Genomic DNA, 23,737 nt, shown 5'->3' with positions numbered 1-23,737 from the left:
ACTACTTTACATTCCCACCAACAGTGAATGAGGGTTCCTTTTTCTCCACAGCCTCTCCAACACCTGTTGTCACCTATCCTGTTGATAATAGCTAATCTAACAGGTGTGAGGTGGTATCTCATTGTAGTTTTGATGTGCATTTCTCTAATAGTTAGTAAAGATGAGCATCTTTTCATAAAACTATTGGCCATTTGTATTTCTTCCTGAGAGAAGTGTCTGTTCATGTCCTCTTCCCATATTTTTATTAGATTGTTTACTTGTTTGTTGTTGAGTTTTGTGAGTTATTTGTATATTTTGGATATTAGGCCCTTATCTGAGCTGTTGTTTGAAAATATCATCTCCCATTTAGTTGTATGTCTGTTTGTTTTGTTGTCAGTTTCTTTTGCTGTGCAAAGCTTCTTAGTCTGATGTAGTCCCATTCATTTACCTTTGCCTTCATTTCCCTTGCCTTTGGAGTCAAATTCATAAAATGTTCTTTATGGCCAAGGTCAATGAATTTAGTACCTATGTTTTCCTCTATGTAATTTATTGTCTCACATCTTTTTTTTTTTTTTTTTTTGTATTTTTCCGAAGCTGGAAACAGGGAGGCAGTCAGACAGACTCCCACATATGCCCGACTGGGATCCATCCGGCATGCCCACCAGGGGGCGATGCTCTGCCCATCTTGTGGTGCCGCTCTGCCACAGTCAGAGCCATTCTAGCGCCTGAGGCAGAGGCCACAGAGCCATCCTCAGCGCCCGGGCAAACTTTGCTCCAGTGGAGCCTTGGCTGCGGGAGGGGAATAGAGAGACAGAGAGGAAGGAGAGGGGAAGGGGTAGAGAAGCAGATGGGTGCCTCTCCTGTGTGCCCTGGCCAGGAATCAAACCTGGGACTCCTGCACGCCAGGCCGACACTCTACCACTGAGCCAACCGGCCCGGGCCTTGTTTCTCATCTTATATTTAGGTCTTTGATCCATTTTGAATTAATTTTAGTACAAGGGGACAAACTGTAGTCGAGTTTCATTCTTTTGCATGTGGATCTCCAGTTTTCAATAAAAGCACCATTTATTGAAGAGGCTTTCTTTTCTCCATTGTGTGTTTTTGGCTCCTTTATCAAAGATGATTTGACCATATATATGTGGTTTTATTTCTGGGCTCTCAATTCTGTTTCATTGGTCTGAGTGTCTATTTTTCTGCCAATACCATGCTGTTTTGATTATTGTGATTCTATAATATAATTTGAAGTCAGGTATTGTAATGCCCCCAGCTTTGTTCTTTTTCATTAGGATTACTTTGGTTCTTCGGGGCTTTTTAGAGTTTCATATAAACCTGATGATTTTTTGTTCCCTTTCTTTAAAAAATGACATTGGATCTTGATAGAAATTGCTTTGAAATTGTATATTCTTTTGGGTAATATGGTCATTTTAACTATATTTATTCTTCCTATCCAAGAACAAGAAATATTTTTCCATTTCATTGTATCTTTTTTCGATTTTCCTTAACAATGCTTTGTAGTTTTCATTATATAGGTCCTTTACATTCTTTGTTATATTTATTCCTAGGTATTTTGTTTTTGTTGCAACTGAAAAGGGATTTTTTTTAAAGATCATTTTCTGAAGTTTCATTGTTGGCATATAAAAAGGCAATAGACTTCTGTATATTAATTTTGTATCCTGCGACCTTTCTGTATTTATTTGTTGTTTCTAATAGTCTTTTTGTGGAGTCTTTGCGGTTTTTGATGTACAGGATTCTATCATCTGCAAAAAGTGAATATGGGAGTGGGGAGATGCATTCGGGAGATACTAGAATCTTTGCAAACACAATAAATTTAAAAAAAAGTGAAATTTTATTTCTTCTTTCCCAATATGAATACCTTTTATTTCTTTCTCTTGTCTGATTGCTCTGGCTAGAACTTCCAGCACTACATTGAATAAGAGTGGAGAGAGTGGGCAGCCTTGTCTTCTTCCTGATTTTAGAGGAAAAGTTTTCAGTTTTTTGCCATTTAATATGATGTTAGCTGATGGTTTGTCATAAATGGCCTTTGTTATGTTGAGATATTTTCCTTCTATACCCATTTTGTTGAGTGTTTTAAACATAAAATGATGTATTTTATCTAATGCCTTTTCTGCATCTATTGATAGGATCATATGGTTTTTGTTCTTTGTTTTGTTGACATGGTGTATTATGTTAACTGTTTTACTTACGTTGAACCATCCTTGTGATTCTGAGATGAATCCCACTTGATCATGATGAATTATTTTTTAAATGTGTTGTATTTTATTTGCTAGTATTTTGTTTAGGATTTTAGCATCTGTATTCATTAGAGATGTTGGTCTGTAGTTTTCTTTTTTTGTGTTGTCCTTGCCAAGTTTCAGTATGAGGGTTATATTGGCCTCATAAAATGTGTTTAGAAGTATTGCTTCTTCTTCAATATTTTGGAAGACTTTGAGTAGAATAGGAACCAAATCTTCTTTGAATGCTTGATAAAATTCACTAGTATAACCGTCTGGCCCTGGACTTTTATTTTTTGGGAGGTTTTTGTTAGTTGTTTCTGTTTTCTCCCTTCTAATGGGTCTGTTTAGGCTATCTACTTCTTTGTGACTCAGTTTAGAAATATTGTATTGTTCTAGGAATTTATCCATTTCTTCTAAATTGTTAAATTAGGTGGCATATAGTTTTTCATAGTATTCTATGATAATTCTTTGTATAACTATGATATCTGTAGTGATTTCTCCTCTTTCATTTTGGATTTTGTTTATATGAGTCCTTTCTCTTTTTTCCTTAGTGAGTCTTGCCAAGGGTCTGTCAATTTTGTTGCTCTTTTTAAAGAACCAGCTCCTTGTTTTATTGATTTTTCTATGTTTTCCTGTTTGCTATTTCACTTATTTCTACTCTGATTTTTATTATTTCTTTTCTTCTTCTGGTTTTGGGTTGCATTTGTTTTTCTTTTTCTAGTTCCCTAAGATGTGATGTTAAGTTGTTTACTTGGGCTCTCTCTTGTTTATTCATATAAGCCTGTAGTGATATGAACTTCCCTCTTATTACTGCTTTTGCTGTATCCCAGAGGTTCTGATATGTTGTGTTGTCATTTTCATTTGTCTGTATATATCTTCTGATCTCTGCTTTTATTTCTTCTTTGACTCACTCATTTTTTGGAAGTATATTGTTAAATTTCCACATTTTTGTGTGTTTGTTTACTTTTTTACAGTTGAATTCTAGTTTCAAAGCTTTGTGGTCAGAGAATATACTTGGTATTATTTCAATCTTTCTGAATTTGTTGATGATAGTTTTGTGGCCCAACATATGGTCAATTCTTGAGAATGTTCCACACTGGAGAGAAATGTATACTCTGGCATTTGTCCTGTAGATGTGTATCATATCCAATTGTTCTCGTGTTTCATTTAAGGCCATATTTCTTTATTGATTTTCTGTTTTCATGAACGATCTAGTGCCATCAGCAGTGTATTGAGGTCTCCAAGTATGATTGTATTTTTGTCAGTTTTTATTTTTAGATCAGTTAGTAGATGTCTTATATACTTTGGTGCTCCTTGGTTTGGTGCATATATATTAAGAAATGTTATATCTTCTTGATTCAATGTCCCCTTTATCATTATGAAATTACCATCTTTGTCTCTAATTACCTTTGTTGTCTTGTAGTCAGCTATGGTAATATGAGTGTAGCTACACCTGCTTTTCTTTGGATATTATTTTCTTGGAGAATTGTTTTCCAATCTTTCACTTTGAATCTGTTTTTATCCTTGTAGCTTAGATGTGTTTCTAGAAGGCAGCATACTCTTGGATTTTTCTTTATCCACTTTGCTACTCTGTGTTTTTTTATTGGTGAGTTTAATCCATTTACACTTAATGTAATTACTGACACTTGAGGGTGTCCTATTGCCATTTTATATATTGAGTTCTGATAGCTCTGTATCTTTTTTGGTTCTTCTTTTTTGTTTTTCTGTCATTTGTTTTTGTTTGGTTCTATTCCATACTTCTTTTCTCTGTTTCTTGATTTTGTAAGCCATGTGTTTATGTAGTGGTTTTTTCAGGGGTGGTTACCATTAGGTAATAAAAAGGATATCTTTATTATATGTGGCTTAAGTGTCTGTTGCCTATAGCTTATTGGTTTCTTGCGTAACTGTACTAGCATATGGGGTGAAGTTGCCATGGCGGAACGCTAATTGAGCGGGTCAGGGGGAAGGTGAACATTTGTTTGCATTGGCAATCATCTGTTTTACATAAAAACTACGTCTTAACATAATTTCTTTTAAGAATGCCTCCTAGAAAATACAGCACTGAATAGGAGAGAAAAAGAGCTAAAGCTGCAAAAAAATGGCTTTCTTGACAAAAAGAAACCACTGAGTTAAAAATTCTGATGTAGACAAACTAAATGATGATGTCTTAAATATCATAGAAGGGAATGACACGACATATTTAAGTGTTGATTCCATTGTAGCTGATAATAAAGCGAGTGCCAACAACTTTCCAACGGAATTTTTAAATAGTCTGTCGCCTTCTGGCATGACACCTCACAAATTGAGGTTAAAGATTGGAGCAATTATTATGCTGTTAACAAATCTTAACACCAGAAGGGGTCTTTGCAATGGTACAAGATTAGAAGTTCTCCAATTGCAAAATAATGTCATAATAGCTAAGTCTTTGGCTCCTCTAAAGGTGAAATACATGTCATTCCAAGAATTGATTTGGCTCCATCTCAAACAGGGTTGCCGTTTCAATTGAGACGTAGACAATTTCCTGTAAAACATGCCTTTGCTATGACCATCAACATGTCTCAGGGCCAAACGCTTAAGCATGTTGGCATTTTTTTACCTGAGCCTGCATTTGCACAAGGTCAACTTTATGTTGCCTGTTCAAGAGTTCGTGAAAGAACGGACGTAAAATTAAAAATAAATGATGGTCCTCTGCAAGGCGAGATTAAAAATGATGGAAAGATCTACACAAGAAATGTTGTGTACAAAGAGATCTTTGACATGTGAATTAACATTTTATTATTTTAAATCACCTTTATTTATTGAGCTAGCAGTGGCTCTTAAGAAATGTACTGCCAGTGGTTTCCTGCACTGCACTCTACTTTAAGCAATTAAGCAAGTAGAAGGGGGAAACCCCGTGGGGCACTAAGCAAAGAGGCGTCCTCGCCGCCTGCCCTGGGTAATTCAGTTTGAATTAGCAGACACCTTTGCACAAATCATTTTAATTACAATTTATAATATCTAGAACAGCGGTCATTTTGTATGACCGCCGGGCTTTCTAGTATATCATATTCATTGTAGTACATTATCTCATGTGTGCTTCTGCACTCCATCATCCTTTGCTACTGTTAATATTTGTCCTCTTCCCTTTTTTGTTTTTGTTGTCACAGATTAATCTTGTTTTTATTGTGAGCTTCTTGGAGTTTTTACTTGTGATTTTGTTTTGTTCTATTCTTTGTATCTGGTTGGATAACCCCTTTATTATTTCCAGAATTGAGGGTTTTCTGGTGATAAATTCCCTTATCTTTTCTATATCTGTGAATGTTTTTATTTCCCCTTCATATTGAAGGATAGCTTTGATAGATATAGAATTCTTGGCTGGAAGTTCCTCTCTTTCATTCTTTAAATATTGGGATCCACTCTTTTCTGGCTTATAGAGTTTCTGCTTAGAAATCTGATGATAGTCTAATGGGCCTTCCTTTATATGTTGTATTCTTCTTTCCCCTTGCTGCCTTGAGGATTTTATTTTTTTCATTGCTTTGTGATAATTTTATTATGATATGCCTTGGAGTAGGTCTGTTTGGGTTAAGGTAACTTGTTTTTCTGTTTGCTTCTTGGATTCGAGGCGCTAATTCCTAAGTTCCCATCGATTATTTGTTTGAGTATGTTCTCCATTCCATTTTCTCTCTCTTCTCTTTCCAATATACCTATTATTCTTATGTTGCTCTTTCTGATGGAGTCAGACAATTCCTGTAGGGCTTTCTCATTTTTTTAAAAAAAATTTTGAGTCTCTCTCTTCTTCTCTCTGTAGTATCTCTAGTTCCCTGTCTTCTATGTCACTAATTCTCTCCTCTGTCTGGCCTGTTCTATTAGCTAAGCTTGTTACCTCATTTTTTAATTTGTGTATTGAGTTTTTCATCTCTGTTTAGTTCCTTTTTATAGTTTCAATTTCCTTGGTAAAGTATTCTTTTTGTTCATTGAATTTTTTTTTGAGCTCTCTAAATTGCTTTTCCGTGCTTTCTTGTATTTCTCTGAGTATTTTTAGGACTTCAATTTGTAATTCTCTGTCATTTAACTCCAAGGTTTCTGAGCAATTGAAATTTTTTTCTAGAGATTTTTCATCATCTATCTGAGCTACATCTCTGTCTTTTGTATCCATGATATTTGATTTCTTTTTTGTTAATGGCATTTGAGAGTGATATTATTAATAACGCTAATAAGAGATAATTAAAAAATAAAATAAAAATTGAAAAGATACAGTGAAAAAACGAAAATTCTATAGTGATAAGTAGAATCAAAATTGCAGAGAACAAGGAGCAGGAACTGAGGAAGATGACAAAAGAGATAAAAGATGAAATAAAAAACATGCAAAATGCCACAAAGGAAAATATGAATCCAAAATATAACAATTTGTTGATAAATGAGGATCAAGTGAGAAAAAGAAAAAGAAAAAAAATGATAAAGGTTTTTGAAATGAAACTCTTAAAATAACAAGAGTTAAAAATGTAACAACTATGGATAATGAAGTTCAAAAGGAAAAAGAAAGAATAAAAAGGAAAGAAGATACAAGATACAATTACTAAAATAAAAAAAACAAAAAAGTTATAAAAATGTAATTTTTTTTCTAGTTTTGAGAAGTAGCTTCTTTCTTTCTTTCAGCAGGTGGTGCTGTACTACAGGTTTTGCCCCTGTGGGGCTCTTTGGCATAGGTTTGCTGTTGTCTCGCTTGGAGGCTCTGACAATGGGAGACTCAGTTTTCCCAGTGCCTCTCCCCACCTATCTCCCACCTGAGATAGCAGCCTGGGGACTTAGCTATGAGGTTCACCCCAGCCACTGCTTGAAGAGCAAGAGGCTCTAAGAGCAACCAGGACCTTCCTCCAGTATCGCTCAAAGCACTGTTCTGGGTAAGGCTGTGCTAAACAGAGCCGCCAGCATGAGCAGGCAGGGCTGGGAGCTGATTGCTGATTTAGCGCCTTTCTAAGGGTCGGCAGACAGGTCTAGACCGTCTCAGCGTGTGCTGTGGGCTGGGAGCAGATTGCAGATCAAGTGCTTTTCTAAGGGCCCCGGGTTTGTCTAGTACACCTCAGCGCTCTGTGGTTCTAATCTCCACAGGCTTCTCCCTTGTGCACTGTTTGGTAACCTGCAGCAAACCATGTGCACGCCCAGCCCCCAGAACTTCAGCAGTGTACACAGAGGCTTGCACTGGCCCACTTAGGCGGACAGGGCCTGTGATCTCTGTCAGAGGGAGGAATGCAGGCCCATAGAGGTGCCCTGCCTGGACAGTCCAGGGATCTTGCCTTTGTGCACGTCCCATGCTGGTGGTGGATCTTGGAATGCACAAAGACACCGGCAACAGTCCACTAAGATGCCTATCGCTGGTAATCTCGGGCTAAGCCCTCAAGCCTGCATGGACATGCTTGTGCACACCCACACCCACGCCAGTGGCACCAGGTGGAACCACTCCCACACTGCCCGTGATCGTGGAGCCGGGTGTGCACAAAGCTGCTGGTGCCAGCTCCAGTTGCCATGAGCATCCTATACTGGAAACCTTTGTCAGTGCCTGCCGCCTGTGTGTATCCCTCGACCGTGGTCTTAGGCAGAGCTAGTGTGGTCTTTCTTCTGCTTGATTGTCCACCCTAACCCAGCTTCTTCCCTCTGCCTCAGACCCTCTGCTTCACTGGGCTTCAGATGAAAGCGCTCCTTCCTCAGATCAGTGAGGAAAGTGAAAAACCCTGTTCTCAGTCTTATTTCCTTCAGAGTGGATTACATATTCAGCCACCTTTTCACCCAGTCATACCTTTGTCTGGTGTGTATGTGTTTCAGGTGCTCCTGAGATTTTTTTCTTTGTCTTTAGTTGTTGAATTTGTTGAAATTTCAAGGAGCAATATCCGGAGCACCCCTCACGGTGCTATTTCTCTGACGTTACTCCTCAGGGTTGATTTTTCACTGGGAAACAAGGTACAGGCTTACTGGCATAGAAGGCCAGCGCCCATTTGAGCAGTTCTGTCTGCTCCGATTGCTCAGCGATGCTGTACAGCTAAATGTCTTAACTAACACTTCTGTTTGGAACACAGATATAACTGTTTGCTTCTTAGGGATAAATGCTAAGGTAAATGATAAACCTGTTAATGTTAATAAGAGAAATTAATAATAATTTTGTTTTTCCTCATGTATAGCATATGTTTTCTTTGTGTTTTAGGAGCAGGACATTATACCTGAAGATTTACCAGAACCAACGGACAAATATAAACTAAAATATCAGCAATACAAAACTGAAATGAAAGAGGGATATAAACAGTATAGTCAGAGAAATGCAGAGAAGACCAAATCAAATCTCATGCATCAACTGTCTCCAAAAAATGAGATAGATGACAAGGTAGTATATGAGGCTTTATGAAATTATAATGAAATTTTAAAAAGGAATATATGTATTATCAAAACATCTTTTTGTCTGATATGTCTTGCTGTTAATGATAATAAGTGTGCCCAGGACCATTTTAAGTATTTTACTTAGTTAATTAGTTTATTCCTCACAATAACCCTAAAGGGTTGGAAAGAAGACAATATCATACAGTATGGCTGTTTCTGATGTCACTCTCAAACTCTGTTTGTCTTCCAGTCTAAATATTAAGGTATAAAAGTGGTTTCAAACTTTATAGTGACCTTGTTTTATTCTAAAACTATCATTACTCCATGATTGTCTTCTTCATTTTAGGAGATTTTTTTTTTTTTTTTTGTATTTTTCTGAAGCTGGAAATGGGGAGAGACAGTCAGACAGACTCCCGCATGCACCCGACCGGGATCCACCCGGCACCTCCACCAGGGGCGACGCTCTGCCCACCAAGGGGCCATGCTCTGCCCCTCCGGGGCGTTGCTCTGCCGCGACCAGAGCCACTCTAGCGCCTGGGGCAGAGGCCAAGGAGCCATCCCCAGCGCCCGGGCCATCTTTGCTCCAGTGGAGCCTTGGCTGTGGGAGGGGAAGAGAGAAACAGAGAGGAAGGAGGGGATGTGGGTGGAGAAGCAAATGAGCGCTTCTCCTATGTGCCCTGTACGGAAATCAAACCCGGGTCCCCCGCACGCCAGGCCGACGCTCTACCTCTGAGCCAACCGGCCAGGGCCGGAAATTTTTTTAACATCATGAATTGCTGAAATTGTTATGTTTTCATTTAATATTAATTAGGTGTAAATTCAATAAGCGCAAAGTAAACATAACACATTTAATGGCTTTCCAGAAGCATACAAATGAGGTTAATGTTGAATTTTGGAGAGAAATGTTTGGAAACACAGTTTATGATACAACTAGCCATAAAGAGAACAGTTGTATACAAATTCTTAATTCACTTAACTTTTTGTAAGAAAATGTATTTTCAGGGAAGTTTGATGTTTGTAGTTGCTTAGCATTTTTCTATAGTTAATGTTTCAAAGGAGAAATGCAACCCCATGTTTATGGTAGCATTTTCACAATGGCGAAGATCTGGAAACAGCCCAAGTGTCCGTCAATGGATGAGTGGATAAAAAAGCCCTGGTACATATATACAATGGAATACCATGGGGCCATGAAAAAGAAGGAAATCTTACCTTTTGCGACAGCATGGATGGACATGGAAACTATTATGTTAAGTGAAATAAGCCAGGCAGAAAATGAAAAATATCATATGACCTCAATCATTTGAAAAATCCAATGAACAATGTGAACTGAGGAACGGAATTGAGGCAGAGGAGAGATCAAAGGGACCAGAGGAAAAGAGGACAGAGGGAAAGGGGATGACAGGATGGGATACACCTGAAGGGGAGGGGGAGGGCCCTATGGGAAGGGGAACAGGGGAGATGTTGAGGGGAATATGGGGGAGGGACGATGCATTCGGGGCAACACTGGAATCTATATAAACAAAATAAATTAAAATCAATGAAAAGAATAATACTTACAAAAAATTAATTTATAAGTATATGTGGCATATCAACTAATTTCTCTAATCCATGTAGGAATTAGCTAGTACTAAATCACAGTGTTTAGCTGGAAGCATAATGAACAAGAGTTATGGGATTTTTAGGTCTCCTCATCTTAAAACAAAATTCCCAGATCCAAACAATGCACACAAATATAATAATCTAGTGTCTAAGTAGGCAGGGAAATTTCACAGATTTTTCCCATCTAATGAAAAGCCAGATTCTGGGTAGATTTTGAAAGTAAGTCTGAGAATATTTGCTAATGGATTAGTTGTAGCCTTGAGAGAAAGGGAAGGGGAAGAACGATGCTAAGGCTTTTGGCTTGAGTGATTAAAAGGGTGGAAGACCACAGGGAAGGCAGGTTTGAGGAGGTTAAATTTGAGATACCAAGTGGAAATGTCACTGTTTTTCTTTTGTAAAGTTTGAAAACAACCAGAAACAAAACAAAATGCTATTTTTATGTTTGAAAGAAAATCTGACAAACATATTAGCAGATAAATAAATAAAAGTATATAATATCCTCATAAATTAATTTCCAACAGTTACTACTTCAACAAGATTCATTATTGGTTCATTGAATAAATGTTCATCGGGTGCTCACTGTGTGTGGTCCTGCTCTGGCACCAGGGATAGTGCGAGGTTCCTGCCCTCATGGAACTTATAGCAGGAGGGGCAGGCAACAAGTCATAAGTAAATATATAATAAAATTTCATGTAGCAATCCAAGGTCCTGAAGACAGAATAGGGTATGAAGATAGACTTTTCAGGAAAGATCTAAAGTAGGAACAAACTCTAAGGGAAACTCTTGAACTCTATTAAATTTTTGTCAGTTGCTATCCTACTGGAACACTTTTGTTGTTGTTAAGCACATCTTATATTCAGAGAAAAATTTAGTGTTCATCTTTTTAGGACCCCAAAGGATTTTTACCTCAACAGATGCACCCCATGTTTTAGTATTTTACCTTTAAATTTAATTTTATAAAGGAGTGGGCATGCCCACATTTATTAACTTTACAAAAACTTAAATGGACGATAATCGTTATAATAGTTACTACTGTTTATTTAATACTCACTGGATGTCAGGTACTTTTTCAAGTGTTGGACATGTGTTATCTCATTTAATCTTCTGTGTGTGTTTGTGAAGTAGTTGCTATTATTAATTACCATTTTAATTCTAATCTCCATGAGTAAACCAAGGCATGCACAGAAATGTCATATACCTAGAAAGTGGAAGAGCTGGGTTCAGACAGATGATCTGATCGTCAGAGCCTGTACTGGTAACTCCTACACATGTAACCAATGACACAATCGGGAGTTCTTTAATCCTTATTTTTGTTAGAAACAAATTTTATTAAGAGTATGTGCATGAGAGTAATTTATTGCTTTCATGTACAGTGTGTACGAGAGGAAGAAACAATCACGGATTACCTTACAACTCTGGATAGGAAAGCCCTCTTACAGCAGTGTTATGCAGACAATCCTTACCATGCGCAACACAGTACAAGAAAATCTAACGCTGTAAGTTATCAGTATGTTTACTTATTTGATAAACCAGTAAGATAATTTTCCCTGCAAGATTTAACAGACTTACGTTTCAACAAATAATTTCAACAATTTAATCTGGACTGAGATAAACATTTATTAATGTACAAACTGAGTCCTCATTTTTATAAATGATTGATGTTTCGTATATTTACTGTAGAGAAATTGTCCTGAATCTTTGAAAGTTTGTAAAAAAGATTTTTTTATAGTGTTCTAAATGTTAATTGGCTGCTATTTATGTCAGTGGGCTTATTTGGCATTGACACCTTGCCCAAAGGAGTCTGGTTATTTTTTTTTTTCAAAGTCAAAAGCTAAGAAAACTAGAGAAATTCAGAGCAGTTAAAGAAAAAGACAGGAATAAAATAAATGCTCTTTGGGAAAAAGGGAACAAAATTTTAGACTTCCAATATTAATTACATTATATTTTCTACAACATCAATAATACCCTGGCCTGTTGGTTCAGTGGTAGAGTGTTGGCCTGGCATGTGGATGTCTCGGGTTCTATTCCTGGTAAGGGCACACAGGAGAAGTGACTATCTGCTACTTCACCCTTCCTACTCCCCCTTACTCTCTCTCTCTCTCTCTTCCCCTCTTGCAGCCATGGCTCAATTGATTTGAGCGCATTGGCCCCCTGGGTGCTAAAGATGGATGGTTCCATGTTGTCTCTGCTCAGGTGCTAAATATAGCTTGGTTATAAGAATGGCCCCAGATGGGTAGAGCATTGGCCCCAGACAGGGGTAGCTGAGTGGGATCCTGGTCGGGGCACATGTAGGACTCTGTCTCTGTATCTTCTCTTTTTTCACTTGGAAAAGAAGAAAAAAATCAATTATATTTTTTGATGAATGTTACTTAGACTAGTTCTGGTACAAATAGATAATTACACCATTTCTTTTTTTTTAGCGTTAAAATAAAAATTTATTTTTTCTTCAATAGAAGTACTTTATTTAATATTATGTTTATTTTAAAATTAAATTTATTGTGGTAATATTGTTAATAAAATTATATAGATTTCAAGTGTGCAAGTTTATGATATAGCATCTGTATATTGCATTGTGTGCCCACTACTCATCAGACCAAACTGCTTGAAGTTGGAGTATACTGGCAACCCCAGATACTCTCAGTGATTAAATTTTAGGCACATCTGCAATGGATTGAGGGACTACCAGTGTGCATTAGATCAAAAATTGGGAAAACTCTTTAGATTAAATAATAATAAAGCAATATGGATTTAGCCAGTAATATTTTCATTATCTCTGAAGGAATATTTAATGTATAGCTTATTTTGGTCACATCCATTCACAATTATTATCTTCTGAATTGACAGCAAAATGTGTAATCAATCTTGACTGGTGGACTAATTTTCTGTGGATGTCCTAAGTTACTAACTTATTATAGTTCTTTTAGTAAAACCTCAAGCACTTTATTTTTCTATGCCTATTATTTAGATATGTATGTTTAATAGAATAAAGAGTATGAGTAGGACCATTCTAAAAACAAAGAAGCTACTTTATAAGGTAAAACTGTCTCAGATAAGGTTTTTTGATATATGTTTAAAGTTATACTTGAAATTCATGTCACCGCTATTTAAGGTCCACCAGGTATTGTTCTTTGTATATTCAAAACTATCTAGGTGTTAGTGGATTTGTTTTCCTTACAATTACTTTATTAGTGGCAATGTATCTAAATTCACTATCAAGAACATTCCACTTGATTGTGGTAGCTCTTTATTTATCTGTATTTTTCAAGGAAATGTTTATGTAGGTAGACTTTGCATCAAAAATTAATATTTATTTTTAAAACGTAGGTGACATTCTTTTTTATTTTCTTTTTCTTTCTTTTTTTTAGAGAGAGAGAGAGAGGGATAAACAGATACAGACAGACAGGAAGGGAGAGAAATGAGAAGTATCAACTCATAGTTGTGGCACCTCAGTTGTTCATTGATTGCTTCCTCCTATGTGCCTTGACCAGGGGGCTCCAGCTGAGCCAGTGACCCCTTGGTAAAGCTAGTGATATTAGGCTTGAAGCCAGTCAGTCATGTCTCTGATCCCACGCTCAAGCCATTGACCCCGTTCTCAAGCTGATGAGCCCACACTCAAGCCAGCAACCTCAGGATTTCGAACTTGGGTCCTCAGTGTTCCAGGCCGATGCTCTATCCATTGCATCACTGCCTGGTCAGGCATAGCTGGCAATTTTTAAATTTGATGTTAACTATCTACCTGGATAACAGAAGCAGTGAGTTTGTAGTTTTTATGTTTATATCTTCTAGTTTGCTTGTCATTTTTCATGTTGTCAGCTTCTTTGCACCCCTGTGACTTTTGTTTCTAATCTGCTTTATGTTTACACAGACTTCTAAATCAATGTGCCTGAGGGTGGTTCTAACCTTTGCTACAAACTCTTACCCACCATAAATGTCAGCAGTTAAGGTGTGCTTTCTGTATTGACTCTGTATTTATTAATCTCACCTCTTTTGCCTGCTTCTGGGTTTTACATCTATATTCTGGCTGATCCTTTTTGTATAAAATTTCATGTTTCAGTCAGTGTACTTTCTGAGCCAGCCTTTGATATAAAATGTACCTTTCTTTACCTATAAATTCCAGAGATTTTTTTTTAAGTTCCTAAAAATTTATCAAACATCATTATTTTTAATAATTTTATTTTTTTAATGGGGCGACATCAATAAATCAGGATACATATATTCAAAGATAACAAGTCCAGGTTATCTTGTCGTTCAATTATGTTGCATACCCATCACCCAAAGTCAGATTGTCCTCTGTCACCTTCTATCTAGTTTTCTTTGTGCCCCTCCCCCTCCCCCTTTCCCTCTCCCTTTCTCCCCTCCCCCTGTAACCACCACACTCTTATCAATGTCTCTTAGTTTCACTTTTATGTCCCACCTATGTATGGAATAATGCAGTTCCTGGTTTTTTCTGATTTACTTATTTCACTTCGTATCATGTCAAACATCATTTTTAAAGTGTCACAAGCTTAAGAACACAAGATGCAGTTATATATTAAATAATATGAAGTCTATATGGGACATATTTGCATGTGTAAAATATACATCTTAAATTTCTACCTACCAAAAATCTAAATTCAATTATAGACTAACATTCAAATGATGGTACCCATCTTTACTAGATTTCTTAGGAGTTTCCACTTTTTGTTTTTATAGTATGCCTTTTGTTATTCTTATTTGAATTTTATGTCAGTTTCAAATAAAGTAGTGTTTCTAAAGTTACAAAGCCTCATCTTAAGCAAGATTACCTTACTTGACTTCATTTATTGGAATGATCAATGGGGATGGATGACAGTAATTTACATTTTAAAAATAGAACACGCTTTATTTGGCTTCTTAATTTTTTAACCTCTTATTTACCCCTCAAAAGAAACATTTTAGTGACTATAGTTATGCAAAAATCTAATTGGAATTGATTGATTTTAAATCAGCTTGATGTGACCTAAAATGCAGTAAAAATACTATTGGAAAAGGAAAAAGTTTGAAGATAGTTTAGTTAAAACACTAATTGAGAAAACTTGATTAAGGATTATTAATGGATTACAAGTATAGAAAATATTTTTATAATTTTTTTTATTATTATTAAGTGAGAGGCAGGGAGGCAGAGACAGACTACCATATGCACCTTGACTAGGATCTACCCGGCAAGCCCCAACTAGGTGATGTTCTGCCTGGCTGGGCCGCAGCTTCATTGCTCAGTAACTGAGGTATTTTAGCACCAAAGGCCGAGGTCTTGGAGCCATCCTCAGTGCCTGGGGCCAACTTTACTCGAACCATATGAGCCATGGCTGCAGGAGAGAAAGAGAGAGAGATGGGAGTGGGGGTGGGAAAGGGTAGAGAAGCAGATGGTCACTTCTCCTGTGTGCACTGACTGAAGTTGAACCTGGGACTTCCACATGCTGGGCCAACACTCTACCGCTAAGCCAACTGGCCAGGGCATATTGTTACCATTTTAATGATGGGAGGCTTTTGGTTTTTTGTTTTATGAATTTCTGATACAGGGTTGAATGATTCTAATTTAGTTTCAGCTTTATGTACTGTGAGTGGTTTATGTTTTAGGACTCTTGGGTTAACTATACTATTATTCTGCTTTATGGACAGTGACATTTTCTTTATTTTCTCTTCTCAGGAAACTGTGGCTGCTGAGAAGAAGAAACAGACTGTCACAGAGCAAGTGATGATAGACCACCTGTCTAGGTGAGAGTTAGTCACTGCTAATAGAAATCCATTTAGAAAGTTTTCGTTAAATTTCTTTATTCCTGATGACCCATATCCTTCATCAATCAACAAGTTGCTAACTCAGACATTCCCAGACTTTCTCTGCTCAATGAAATGCACTCATTGTGTTTTAGTACTTTTTCACAGTACTCCTAGTCCAGTAGAAATACCCATCAGTTCCATTTATTAAATATTTATGTCTAAACAACTTAATGAGTATTTATATCCTAACAATTTAATGGCTTTTTGAAAAGAAAAAAACCACACATAAATGAAAAAAAAATTTTTTTATGGAGTACTATGTGGCCATAAAAAAGAAGGAAATCTTATCTTTTGTGACAGCATGGATAGACTTGGAGATTATTATGCTAAGTGAAATAAGCCAGTCAGAGAAAGACAAATACCATATGATCTCACTTATTTATAGAATCTAATAAACACAATAAACTGATAAACAAAATAGAAGCAGAGGCATGGACACATGAAACAGATGGACAGGTGTCTGAGGGGTGAAGGGTGAGGGGATTGGATGAGAGAAGTGAAGGGATTAGCTAATATATACATACTAAAATATATGTTAAAATAAAAGATATGTTATTTATATGTGTTATATATACATATTGGAATGACATGGTTTACATATACATATAAACACATGACACATATATATATATATGACACATAGATACAGACAACAGGGTGGCAACAGCAAAGGGGAAAAAATGATGGGGGAGAGATAAGGGGAGGAAGGAAAATGGGATGGGGGAGACTTTGCTTGCAGTGGAGTGTACATGATGCTGTGTGTAGATGGTGTTATATTGAGTTGTACACTTGAAACCTCTATGGTTTGGTAAACCATGTAATTCCAATAAATTAAAAATAAATTAAAAATAACCATAGTTACTTACTAATGGGATGCATACACCATTTTGGGCATTGCACAGTCTTTGAAACCTTAGAACTGTTAAAGACTCTCACGTTTTGGTTTTTATCACAGGATTGTAGAGAGCCCAGCTTTGCAAAGATGAGATATCATTGAAGAAATGTATCTTACTGAAACAATGAATTACTTTGAGTCAGTAGTTCATGTTGTGTCCAATAAATATCAAATACTGTGTTTTCCTAAAAAATTAAAAATATTCTTCAGTGTCCCTGGGAGTTCTGTGGGCATCCTAAAGTGACTTGGTGTGCAATTTGGGAACTATGGGACTAACCATAGAAATTGTAAAATGTAATCTAAATTTAATAATTCTTAGAAAACTATGGAAAGTTTTAGCACCCTCTGTGCTAAATTGCATGACAAGATGTAACTATTGCAAGATTTCAGAAGAGCCTGGACTATTCTAAGATGTCTTTCTGGAAGAAGTGAGACAAGTTTAGCTTTGAATTGTTTCATTAGGTGTTGGAGAGAAAGAATGATGTTCTATGTGCATGTTTTTCAGTAAATTATTTGAAATAATTAATTATACTTAAACACTTCAATGTATCTCCTTCCATTATCTTATGAAGTCACCTTATTAATGTTTCTACCCCCACCATGCTGCCACAAGTTGATTATTCATCTACTATCTGACAACTATATAATTCTGATAGCAGTGTAAATTTTCATTCACATATGGGCTTTTTCAACTGCTCACAAATAAGTGAATGCTAGCACAATGGACGATCCCATTGACTTGTCAAACTTTGTGTTTTGCTGTATAGGGCTGTAATCAGTGATCCAGAACAAAATTCAACCACTGAGAAACAAGAAAGTTCTTGTATCTGTCCAGATTCAAACACAGAGCCTTTTCGATTTAGGAAACGAACACTGCATGAAACAAAGTAAGAAGAGTTTACTTGTATAAAAAGAGGATGTAGTATTTATATATGTACTTTTAAAAATGTTATTTTGTGTCCAACTGAAAAGAATTGGCTTTTTTCTATTTTAAAGAAAATGGATTTTTGGACTTTAGATTCTAGTCCTTCCACTTTAAGTTATTGGACTCAAGTTGATCCTCCAGGTTTTCTATTTGTAATGTAAGGATGACAGCCACAACCTTGGGAAATAATATTTTTCTCCTCCTGTATAAAATATATGATACTGTAACTGAGACATTGGAATGAACACAATATAAATTGGATGAATTTCATTGATATATAATACATTCAAAGTTAGTGTTATTTAAAAGTTATTATTTTAGCCTTGGGCAGTTGGCTCAATGGTAGGGCATTGGCCCAGCATGTGGAAGTCCCAGGTTCAATTCCAGGTCAGAGCTCACAGGAAAAGCGACCATCTGCTTCTCCAATCCTTCCCCCATCTCTCTTTCTCTTTTTCCTCCCTTCTCATCCTTCACTCTTGGATTGAATGGTCAGAGCAATTTGGCCTGAGGTACTGAGGATGGGCCATGGCTTCACCTCAGGCACTGAAATGGCTCAGTTCTGAGCAATAGAGCAACATCCCAGATGGGCAGAGCATTGCCCCCTAGTGGGCTTGCTGGGTCATTCTCGGTCGGAGCACATGCAGGAGTCTGTCTCTCTGCCTTCCTGCCTCTCACTTAATAAAATAAAAAAAATAAATAAAAATTATTATTTCATTTTGTGGCTTATATAATCTTTAGATTGGTATAGACTTCCACAGTCCTCTGGTGTATTTCACTTAAATTTTTCAAAAACATCACTGACTATTGATATCTAGCCTCTGCTGTCATAGACATAGAAAATTTACCAGTTCCTTCAGTAATTCCTTTATATTTTTACACAGCTGTAATTGTTGGGCTGTTACTGTCTTAAACTTTTATCTTTTTGTTTTATTCTTATTTTCTGGAAGCTTTAGTTTTCATAATTTTAAATATTTGAATGTATCATGTATTAATTTCCTATTGCTGCTGTAACAAATGACCACAAACGGTATTTTAAAGCAACACCAGTTTATTCTCTTATACTGTAGTTCTAGAGGTCAGAAATGTAAGATCAGGATCTTGACAAGATGCATTTCTTCTGGGGCTTCAGGGGAAAACCTGTGTCCAGTGCCTTTTTTATCTTTAAGGGCTGCCTTAGAGGCTCGTGGCCTCTTCTTTAATCTTCCACGCCAGCAATGGCTGGTCAAGTCTTCCTCATGTTATCTCACCCTGACACTCTTGTCTTACATATACCTCTACTTTTCTCTTATAATGACCTGTGTGATTCATGTGTATGTGCAAATAATTTTTGACAAAGGACCCAGAAACATTCAATGGAGAAAAAAAGCCTCTTTAATAAATGGTGCTGGGAAAATTGTAAAGCCACATGCAAAAAGATTAAACTCGACTACAGTTTGTTCCCATGTACACAAATTAATTCAGAATGGATCCAAGACCTAAATATAAGATCTGAAACAATAAATTGTGTAGAAGAAAACATAAATACTGAACTTATGGATCTTGGTTTTTGGGAAGAGGTTATCAATTAGATGCCAAAGGCCAGGGAAGTAAAGGCAAAAATAAATGAACGGGACACTATTAAACTAAAAAGCTTTTGTATAACAATGAAACAGACAACAAAATGAAAAGAGAAGCAACCAAATAGAAGATGTTTGCAAATAACAGTTCCAATAATAAGTTAATATCCAAAGTATATAAAGGACTCATACAACGCAACACCAAACAAACAAACTATCCAATTAAAAAATGGGAAGAGGACATGAACAGACACTTCTCCCAAGAAGACATACCAAATGGCCAACAGATGTATGAAAAGATGCTCAACTTCACTAGCTGTTAGGGAAACGGAAATCAAAACTACAATGAGAGACCACCTCACACCTATTAGAATGGCTATTATCAACATGACAAGTACCAGTACCCCAAACTCCACCCTTTGTGGTATCTCCCAGTTACTATCTACTTTCTCTGCCACAGGGCTTGGTCTCTCTCTTCTGATATCATGGATTTTAATTGCCTGGTGATGGATGCACTTAGATGAAATCACAAAATTTAGACTCTGTATCCGGCTTCTTTTGTTCAACATTATGTTGATGCATTTTATCCATGTTATTTTATGTACAATAGTTATCCTTTATTTTCATTGGTGTACAGTATTTCATTGTATAAATATACCACATTTTATTTATAAACAGATGGTAGTGGACATTTGGCTCTTTATGAGTAATGCTGCCATGAAATTTTATGCTTGCTTTTTGATGAACATCTGTACTCACTTCTGCTCAGTTCATATTTAGAAGTGGAATTGCTGGACTATTTAGTATGCATATGTTCAGCTTTAAAACATATCGCAAGTAGTTTTCCAAAGTGGTCATTTTAATTAGCACTGTCATCAGTAGCAGGAGAGGGTGCTACTTGAACCATATATTTGCCCATGCTTGGTATTGTCTATATTTTTTATTTTAGTTCTTATGGGGATGTATTTGTAATTTTAATTTACATTTCACTGGATATTAATGGAATCTAGCACTTTTACATATATATATTGGTCATCTAAATATATTCTTATGTGAACTTCCCTGCGAGTCTTTTCGGTCACCATTTTCATATTGATTGTAGAACTTGTTTATAATTCTAGTTATAATTCTCTTTTAGTTATACCATATTCCCCATGTACAGGACACACCCTTTTTTGAAAAATTTGGGGTCTATAAACTGGGTGCATCTTATACAGTGGTTGTAGATATTTTTACTTGCATTTCTCTCTTTTTCACACGATTAGAAGTTGTATGAATTTTATGATGAATAAAACTTGAGTTCAATAACTTTATGTAATATCATATTAAGGTGACCAATCATCCTCCTTTAGGGAGGACAGTCCTTCTTTTGTAAGTTCCATCCTCCCTCGAAAAGTGTCCTCCTACATGTCCTCCTTTTTGGTATTGGAAGACTAATCTGTAAATGTCCGTATTTGATTGATGCAGAGTCAATCCATCGTGTGTGATGTGACATATTTGTATCTAAATGAGTACTTTTTTCTTACAATTATTTCTAAAAATTAATAAGCATGTAAACATAATTACAATATAAAATATTACAAATGTTTTTATTATGCATTTATCATATTATAGTATATTATTATTGCAATGAATAAAATGTTTCTGTTATTTACGATATTGTTTTCTTCCATTTATTTTTGTCCTCCTTTTCATTGTAAAAAGTTAGTCACCTTAGTAATATATTTTTTTTTCAAATTTCAGGCCCCAAAATTAAGGTGCATCTTATACATGGGGAAATACAGTATTTGTTGTACATACATTTTCCTACTCTGTGGTGACCCTTACTTTCTTTTGGTCAGAGCACTTAATTTCAGTGTAGACCAGTTTGCCATTCTTTCCATTTGTTGTTAGTTTCCTTTTTATCTTCTTTAAGAAATCTCCTACCACAAACTCATTATCTCTCCAATTTATGCCCTTTATGTCATATATCAAGTTGTTAAAAATGCATGGTAGTTTTCTAGGCCTTTTCGTTAGTCTCATATGTCTGTAACATATTCTTGCACCTATAGTATTCTATCTGAATTAATATTGCTTTATATTAAATACTTGTAGCTTGTTTAGCTTCAACAAGGTCTTTAATAGAAATTTTTGATTTAGCTATCTAGTTCTATGAAAAATTCTACAGAAATATTGATTAAAATTATTGAATTTATGGATTTCATCCCCTCTCTCCCTTACTCATTATTCCCAGAGAAGGAGGAAAAAATTCTACCCTTACAGTATAGTGCAATCCTTCCTCTTGTCTTTCCCTTAGGGGTCAGCTGTTTGCAGAAGTACACATTCTCTCCAATGCATTAAGCTTTTCAACTTCTTCCCCAGTGGAAATGAGTGGGTTAGTCTGTATAATTCTAGTGTCAAGGACTTAGCTTTTTGTTGCTGCATTCCTAAGCCATGGATGCCAAAGGCTTTATCAATAATAAATTTCATATTTTGGTCTTGATTTGCTTAATTCTTATTTCTCTATTGATCAAAAACTGGGTAGATTATTGGTGCTGTTCATCAGGTACCTAAATCCAAAACATGGAACTTTCCATTTATGATATAAATACCTATTTACTTTTATATTTTCAAAGAGACTCTAGACTCCTTGAAGCATTATTTCAACCTATTGCTGTTAAACTGAATTCTGTTCACCTTTGAGAAGCAGTATAATGGAATGGTTATGAGCAAGATGATTTTTTCTAGCTTTGCCGTGTACTAATTGTATGACTGTGTAAAATTTATTTGTGAAATGGGGATAATAATACTTCATGAAGTTATAGCAAGCATTAAATGAACTGATACACATTAAAGGGATTTTAATAACTAGTGTTATTAGTAACTATTATTAGTGCTGTTATTTTCTCAGCATTTAGAGTTGTGTATGGCAGATAATGGGCATTTGATAATCACATTAATACTAATGGATTACATTGAACTGAGACAACCGAGCTTTTATGGCTCTATTCGATGTTCACAAACTCATTTGGTTCACTCACTCATGTTGGCTGTATCTTGTTTACCTTTCATAGAGACCTAGATTTTACAGAGGTATAACATTTCAAGATACCATTCCCCCATGCACTTACTTACTATTTACATTATTGCAATGTTATTGAACCTGCAGGGAATACCATAAGGCTATTTAGAAAGGTGGGCAAAGATATATCACTGCATCTTCAGATTTCTTAGCATAAAGGAGATTGTAGTGGTAAAGTGCCATGATTTGTGCATTTGGGTTATGCTTCTTATTATTAAATAGAAATTTAAGAATAGCAGCCTTTGTGAGATCATTCAGTGTTGTCTGAAGGTCATATAAATTAAGTAACTGATCTGAGTTCTCATAACTGGACCAATTTCAAGCTAAAACCTCATCCAACACTCTTTTCCACTCTTCTGTTATTTTGGTAAGGAATGTTTTGAGCTACTCCTAACTGAAAACCAAACTGATAGTAGCTTAAACAAGTCAAGATTTATTTTCCATATACAGCTAGCTGCTTGCAGGTTGTTGTTGGTTTTAGTTCAGTGGCTCAGAGATGGCACAGCTCTGGGCTGGCTTCCTTGAGATTTTATTGGCCTTTCTGACATGGTTGCTTGATGGCTGTAGAAGCTGCTAGCATCATAGGCTTGCCTTGTACACAGGTGGGATTTTGCCATGTCACTTTGTTATCAGGACAAATGAAAGTCTTTCTTGGAAGTTTATTGACAGAATTGAGTCTCTCAGTCACCTAAAAAGTCCAAAAAACCAAATTCTATGGTGGAAGGGAAGCAAGGAGAGTAAGGCTAGAAATGCTTGTGAGGTTAGCACTGTAGCAATGCCAGTCACAAATGTGCTATCTTTGTTTGGTATTGACTTTTATAAGCACTGTGATACTATACATTCTATCATAAGAGTTATTTATGTTTTGCATTCTCTATTTTAGGGTTATTTTATATGCATCTGCTACAATTAGCATTCTGGAAAAAAAGAGGTTTATAATTTCATTTTAATGCACTCTGTGCATTTCAAAATACTAAGAACTTTTTTGTACTTTTATTGTTTATGTCAAATGAATATAACTTTAAAAATTGTCAACAAATGTGTTTTTTTTTTTTTTTTTCTTGCATTTTTCTGAAGCTGGAAACAGGGAGAGACAGTCAGATAGACTCCCGCATGTGCCTGACCGGGATCCACCCGGCACGCCCACCAGGGGGCGATGCTCTGTTCATCCTGCGCATTGCCATGTTGCGACCAGAGCCACTCTAGCGCCTGAGGCAGAGGCCAAGGAGCCATCCCCAGCGCCCGGGCCATTTTTCCTCCAGTGGAGCCTTGGCTGCGGGAGGAGAAGAGAGAAACAGAGAGGAAGGCGCGGCGGAGGGGTGGAGAAGCAAATGGGTGTTTCTTCTG

General features: G+C 36.3%; 1 protein-coding gene across 1 annotated transcript in view; it reads left to right on the top strand.

The window, feature by feature from the left end:
* The window catches only part of LOC136324644 (calcyphosin-2-like), a 114,024-nt gene that overhangs the window by 22,118 nt on the left and 68,169 nt on the right, over window positions 1-23,737 (top strand). Inside the window, exons 6-9 of the mRNA XM_066257806.1 lie at window positions 8,389-8,565; window positions 11,531-11,653; window positions 15,823-15,890; window positions 17,616-17,735. Coding sequence (XP_066113903.1) covers window positions 8,389-8,565; window positions 11,531-11,653; window positions 15,823-15,890; window positions 17,616-17,735 — 488 coding nt within the window. The remainder of the gene's footprint in view (window positions 1-8,388; window positions 8,566-11,530; window positions 11,654-15,822; window positions 15,891-17,615; window positions 17,736-23,737) is intronic.

This window comes from Saccopteryx bilineata, chromosome 2, assembly GCF_036850765.1.
Source record: "Saccopteryx bilineata isolate mSacBil1 chromosome 2, mSacBil1_pri_phased_curated, whole genome shotgun sequence".
Taxonomy (NCBI): Eukaryota; Metazoa; Chordata; class Mammalia; order Chiroptera; family Emballonuridae; genus Saccopteryx; species Saccopteryx bilineata.
Note: the sequence above shows the minus strand (reverse complement) of the source record. Positions and strands in the feature narration are given on the sequence as shown.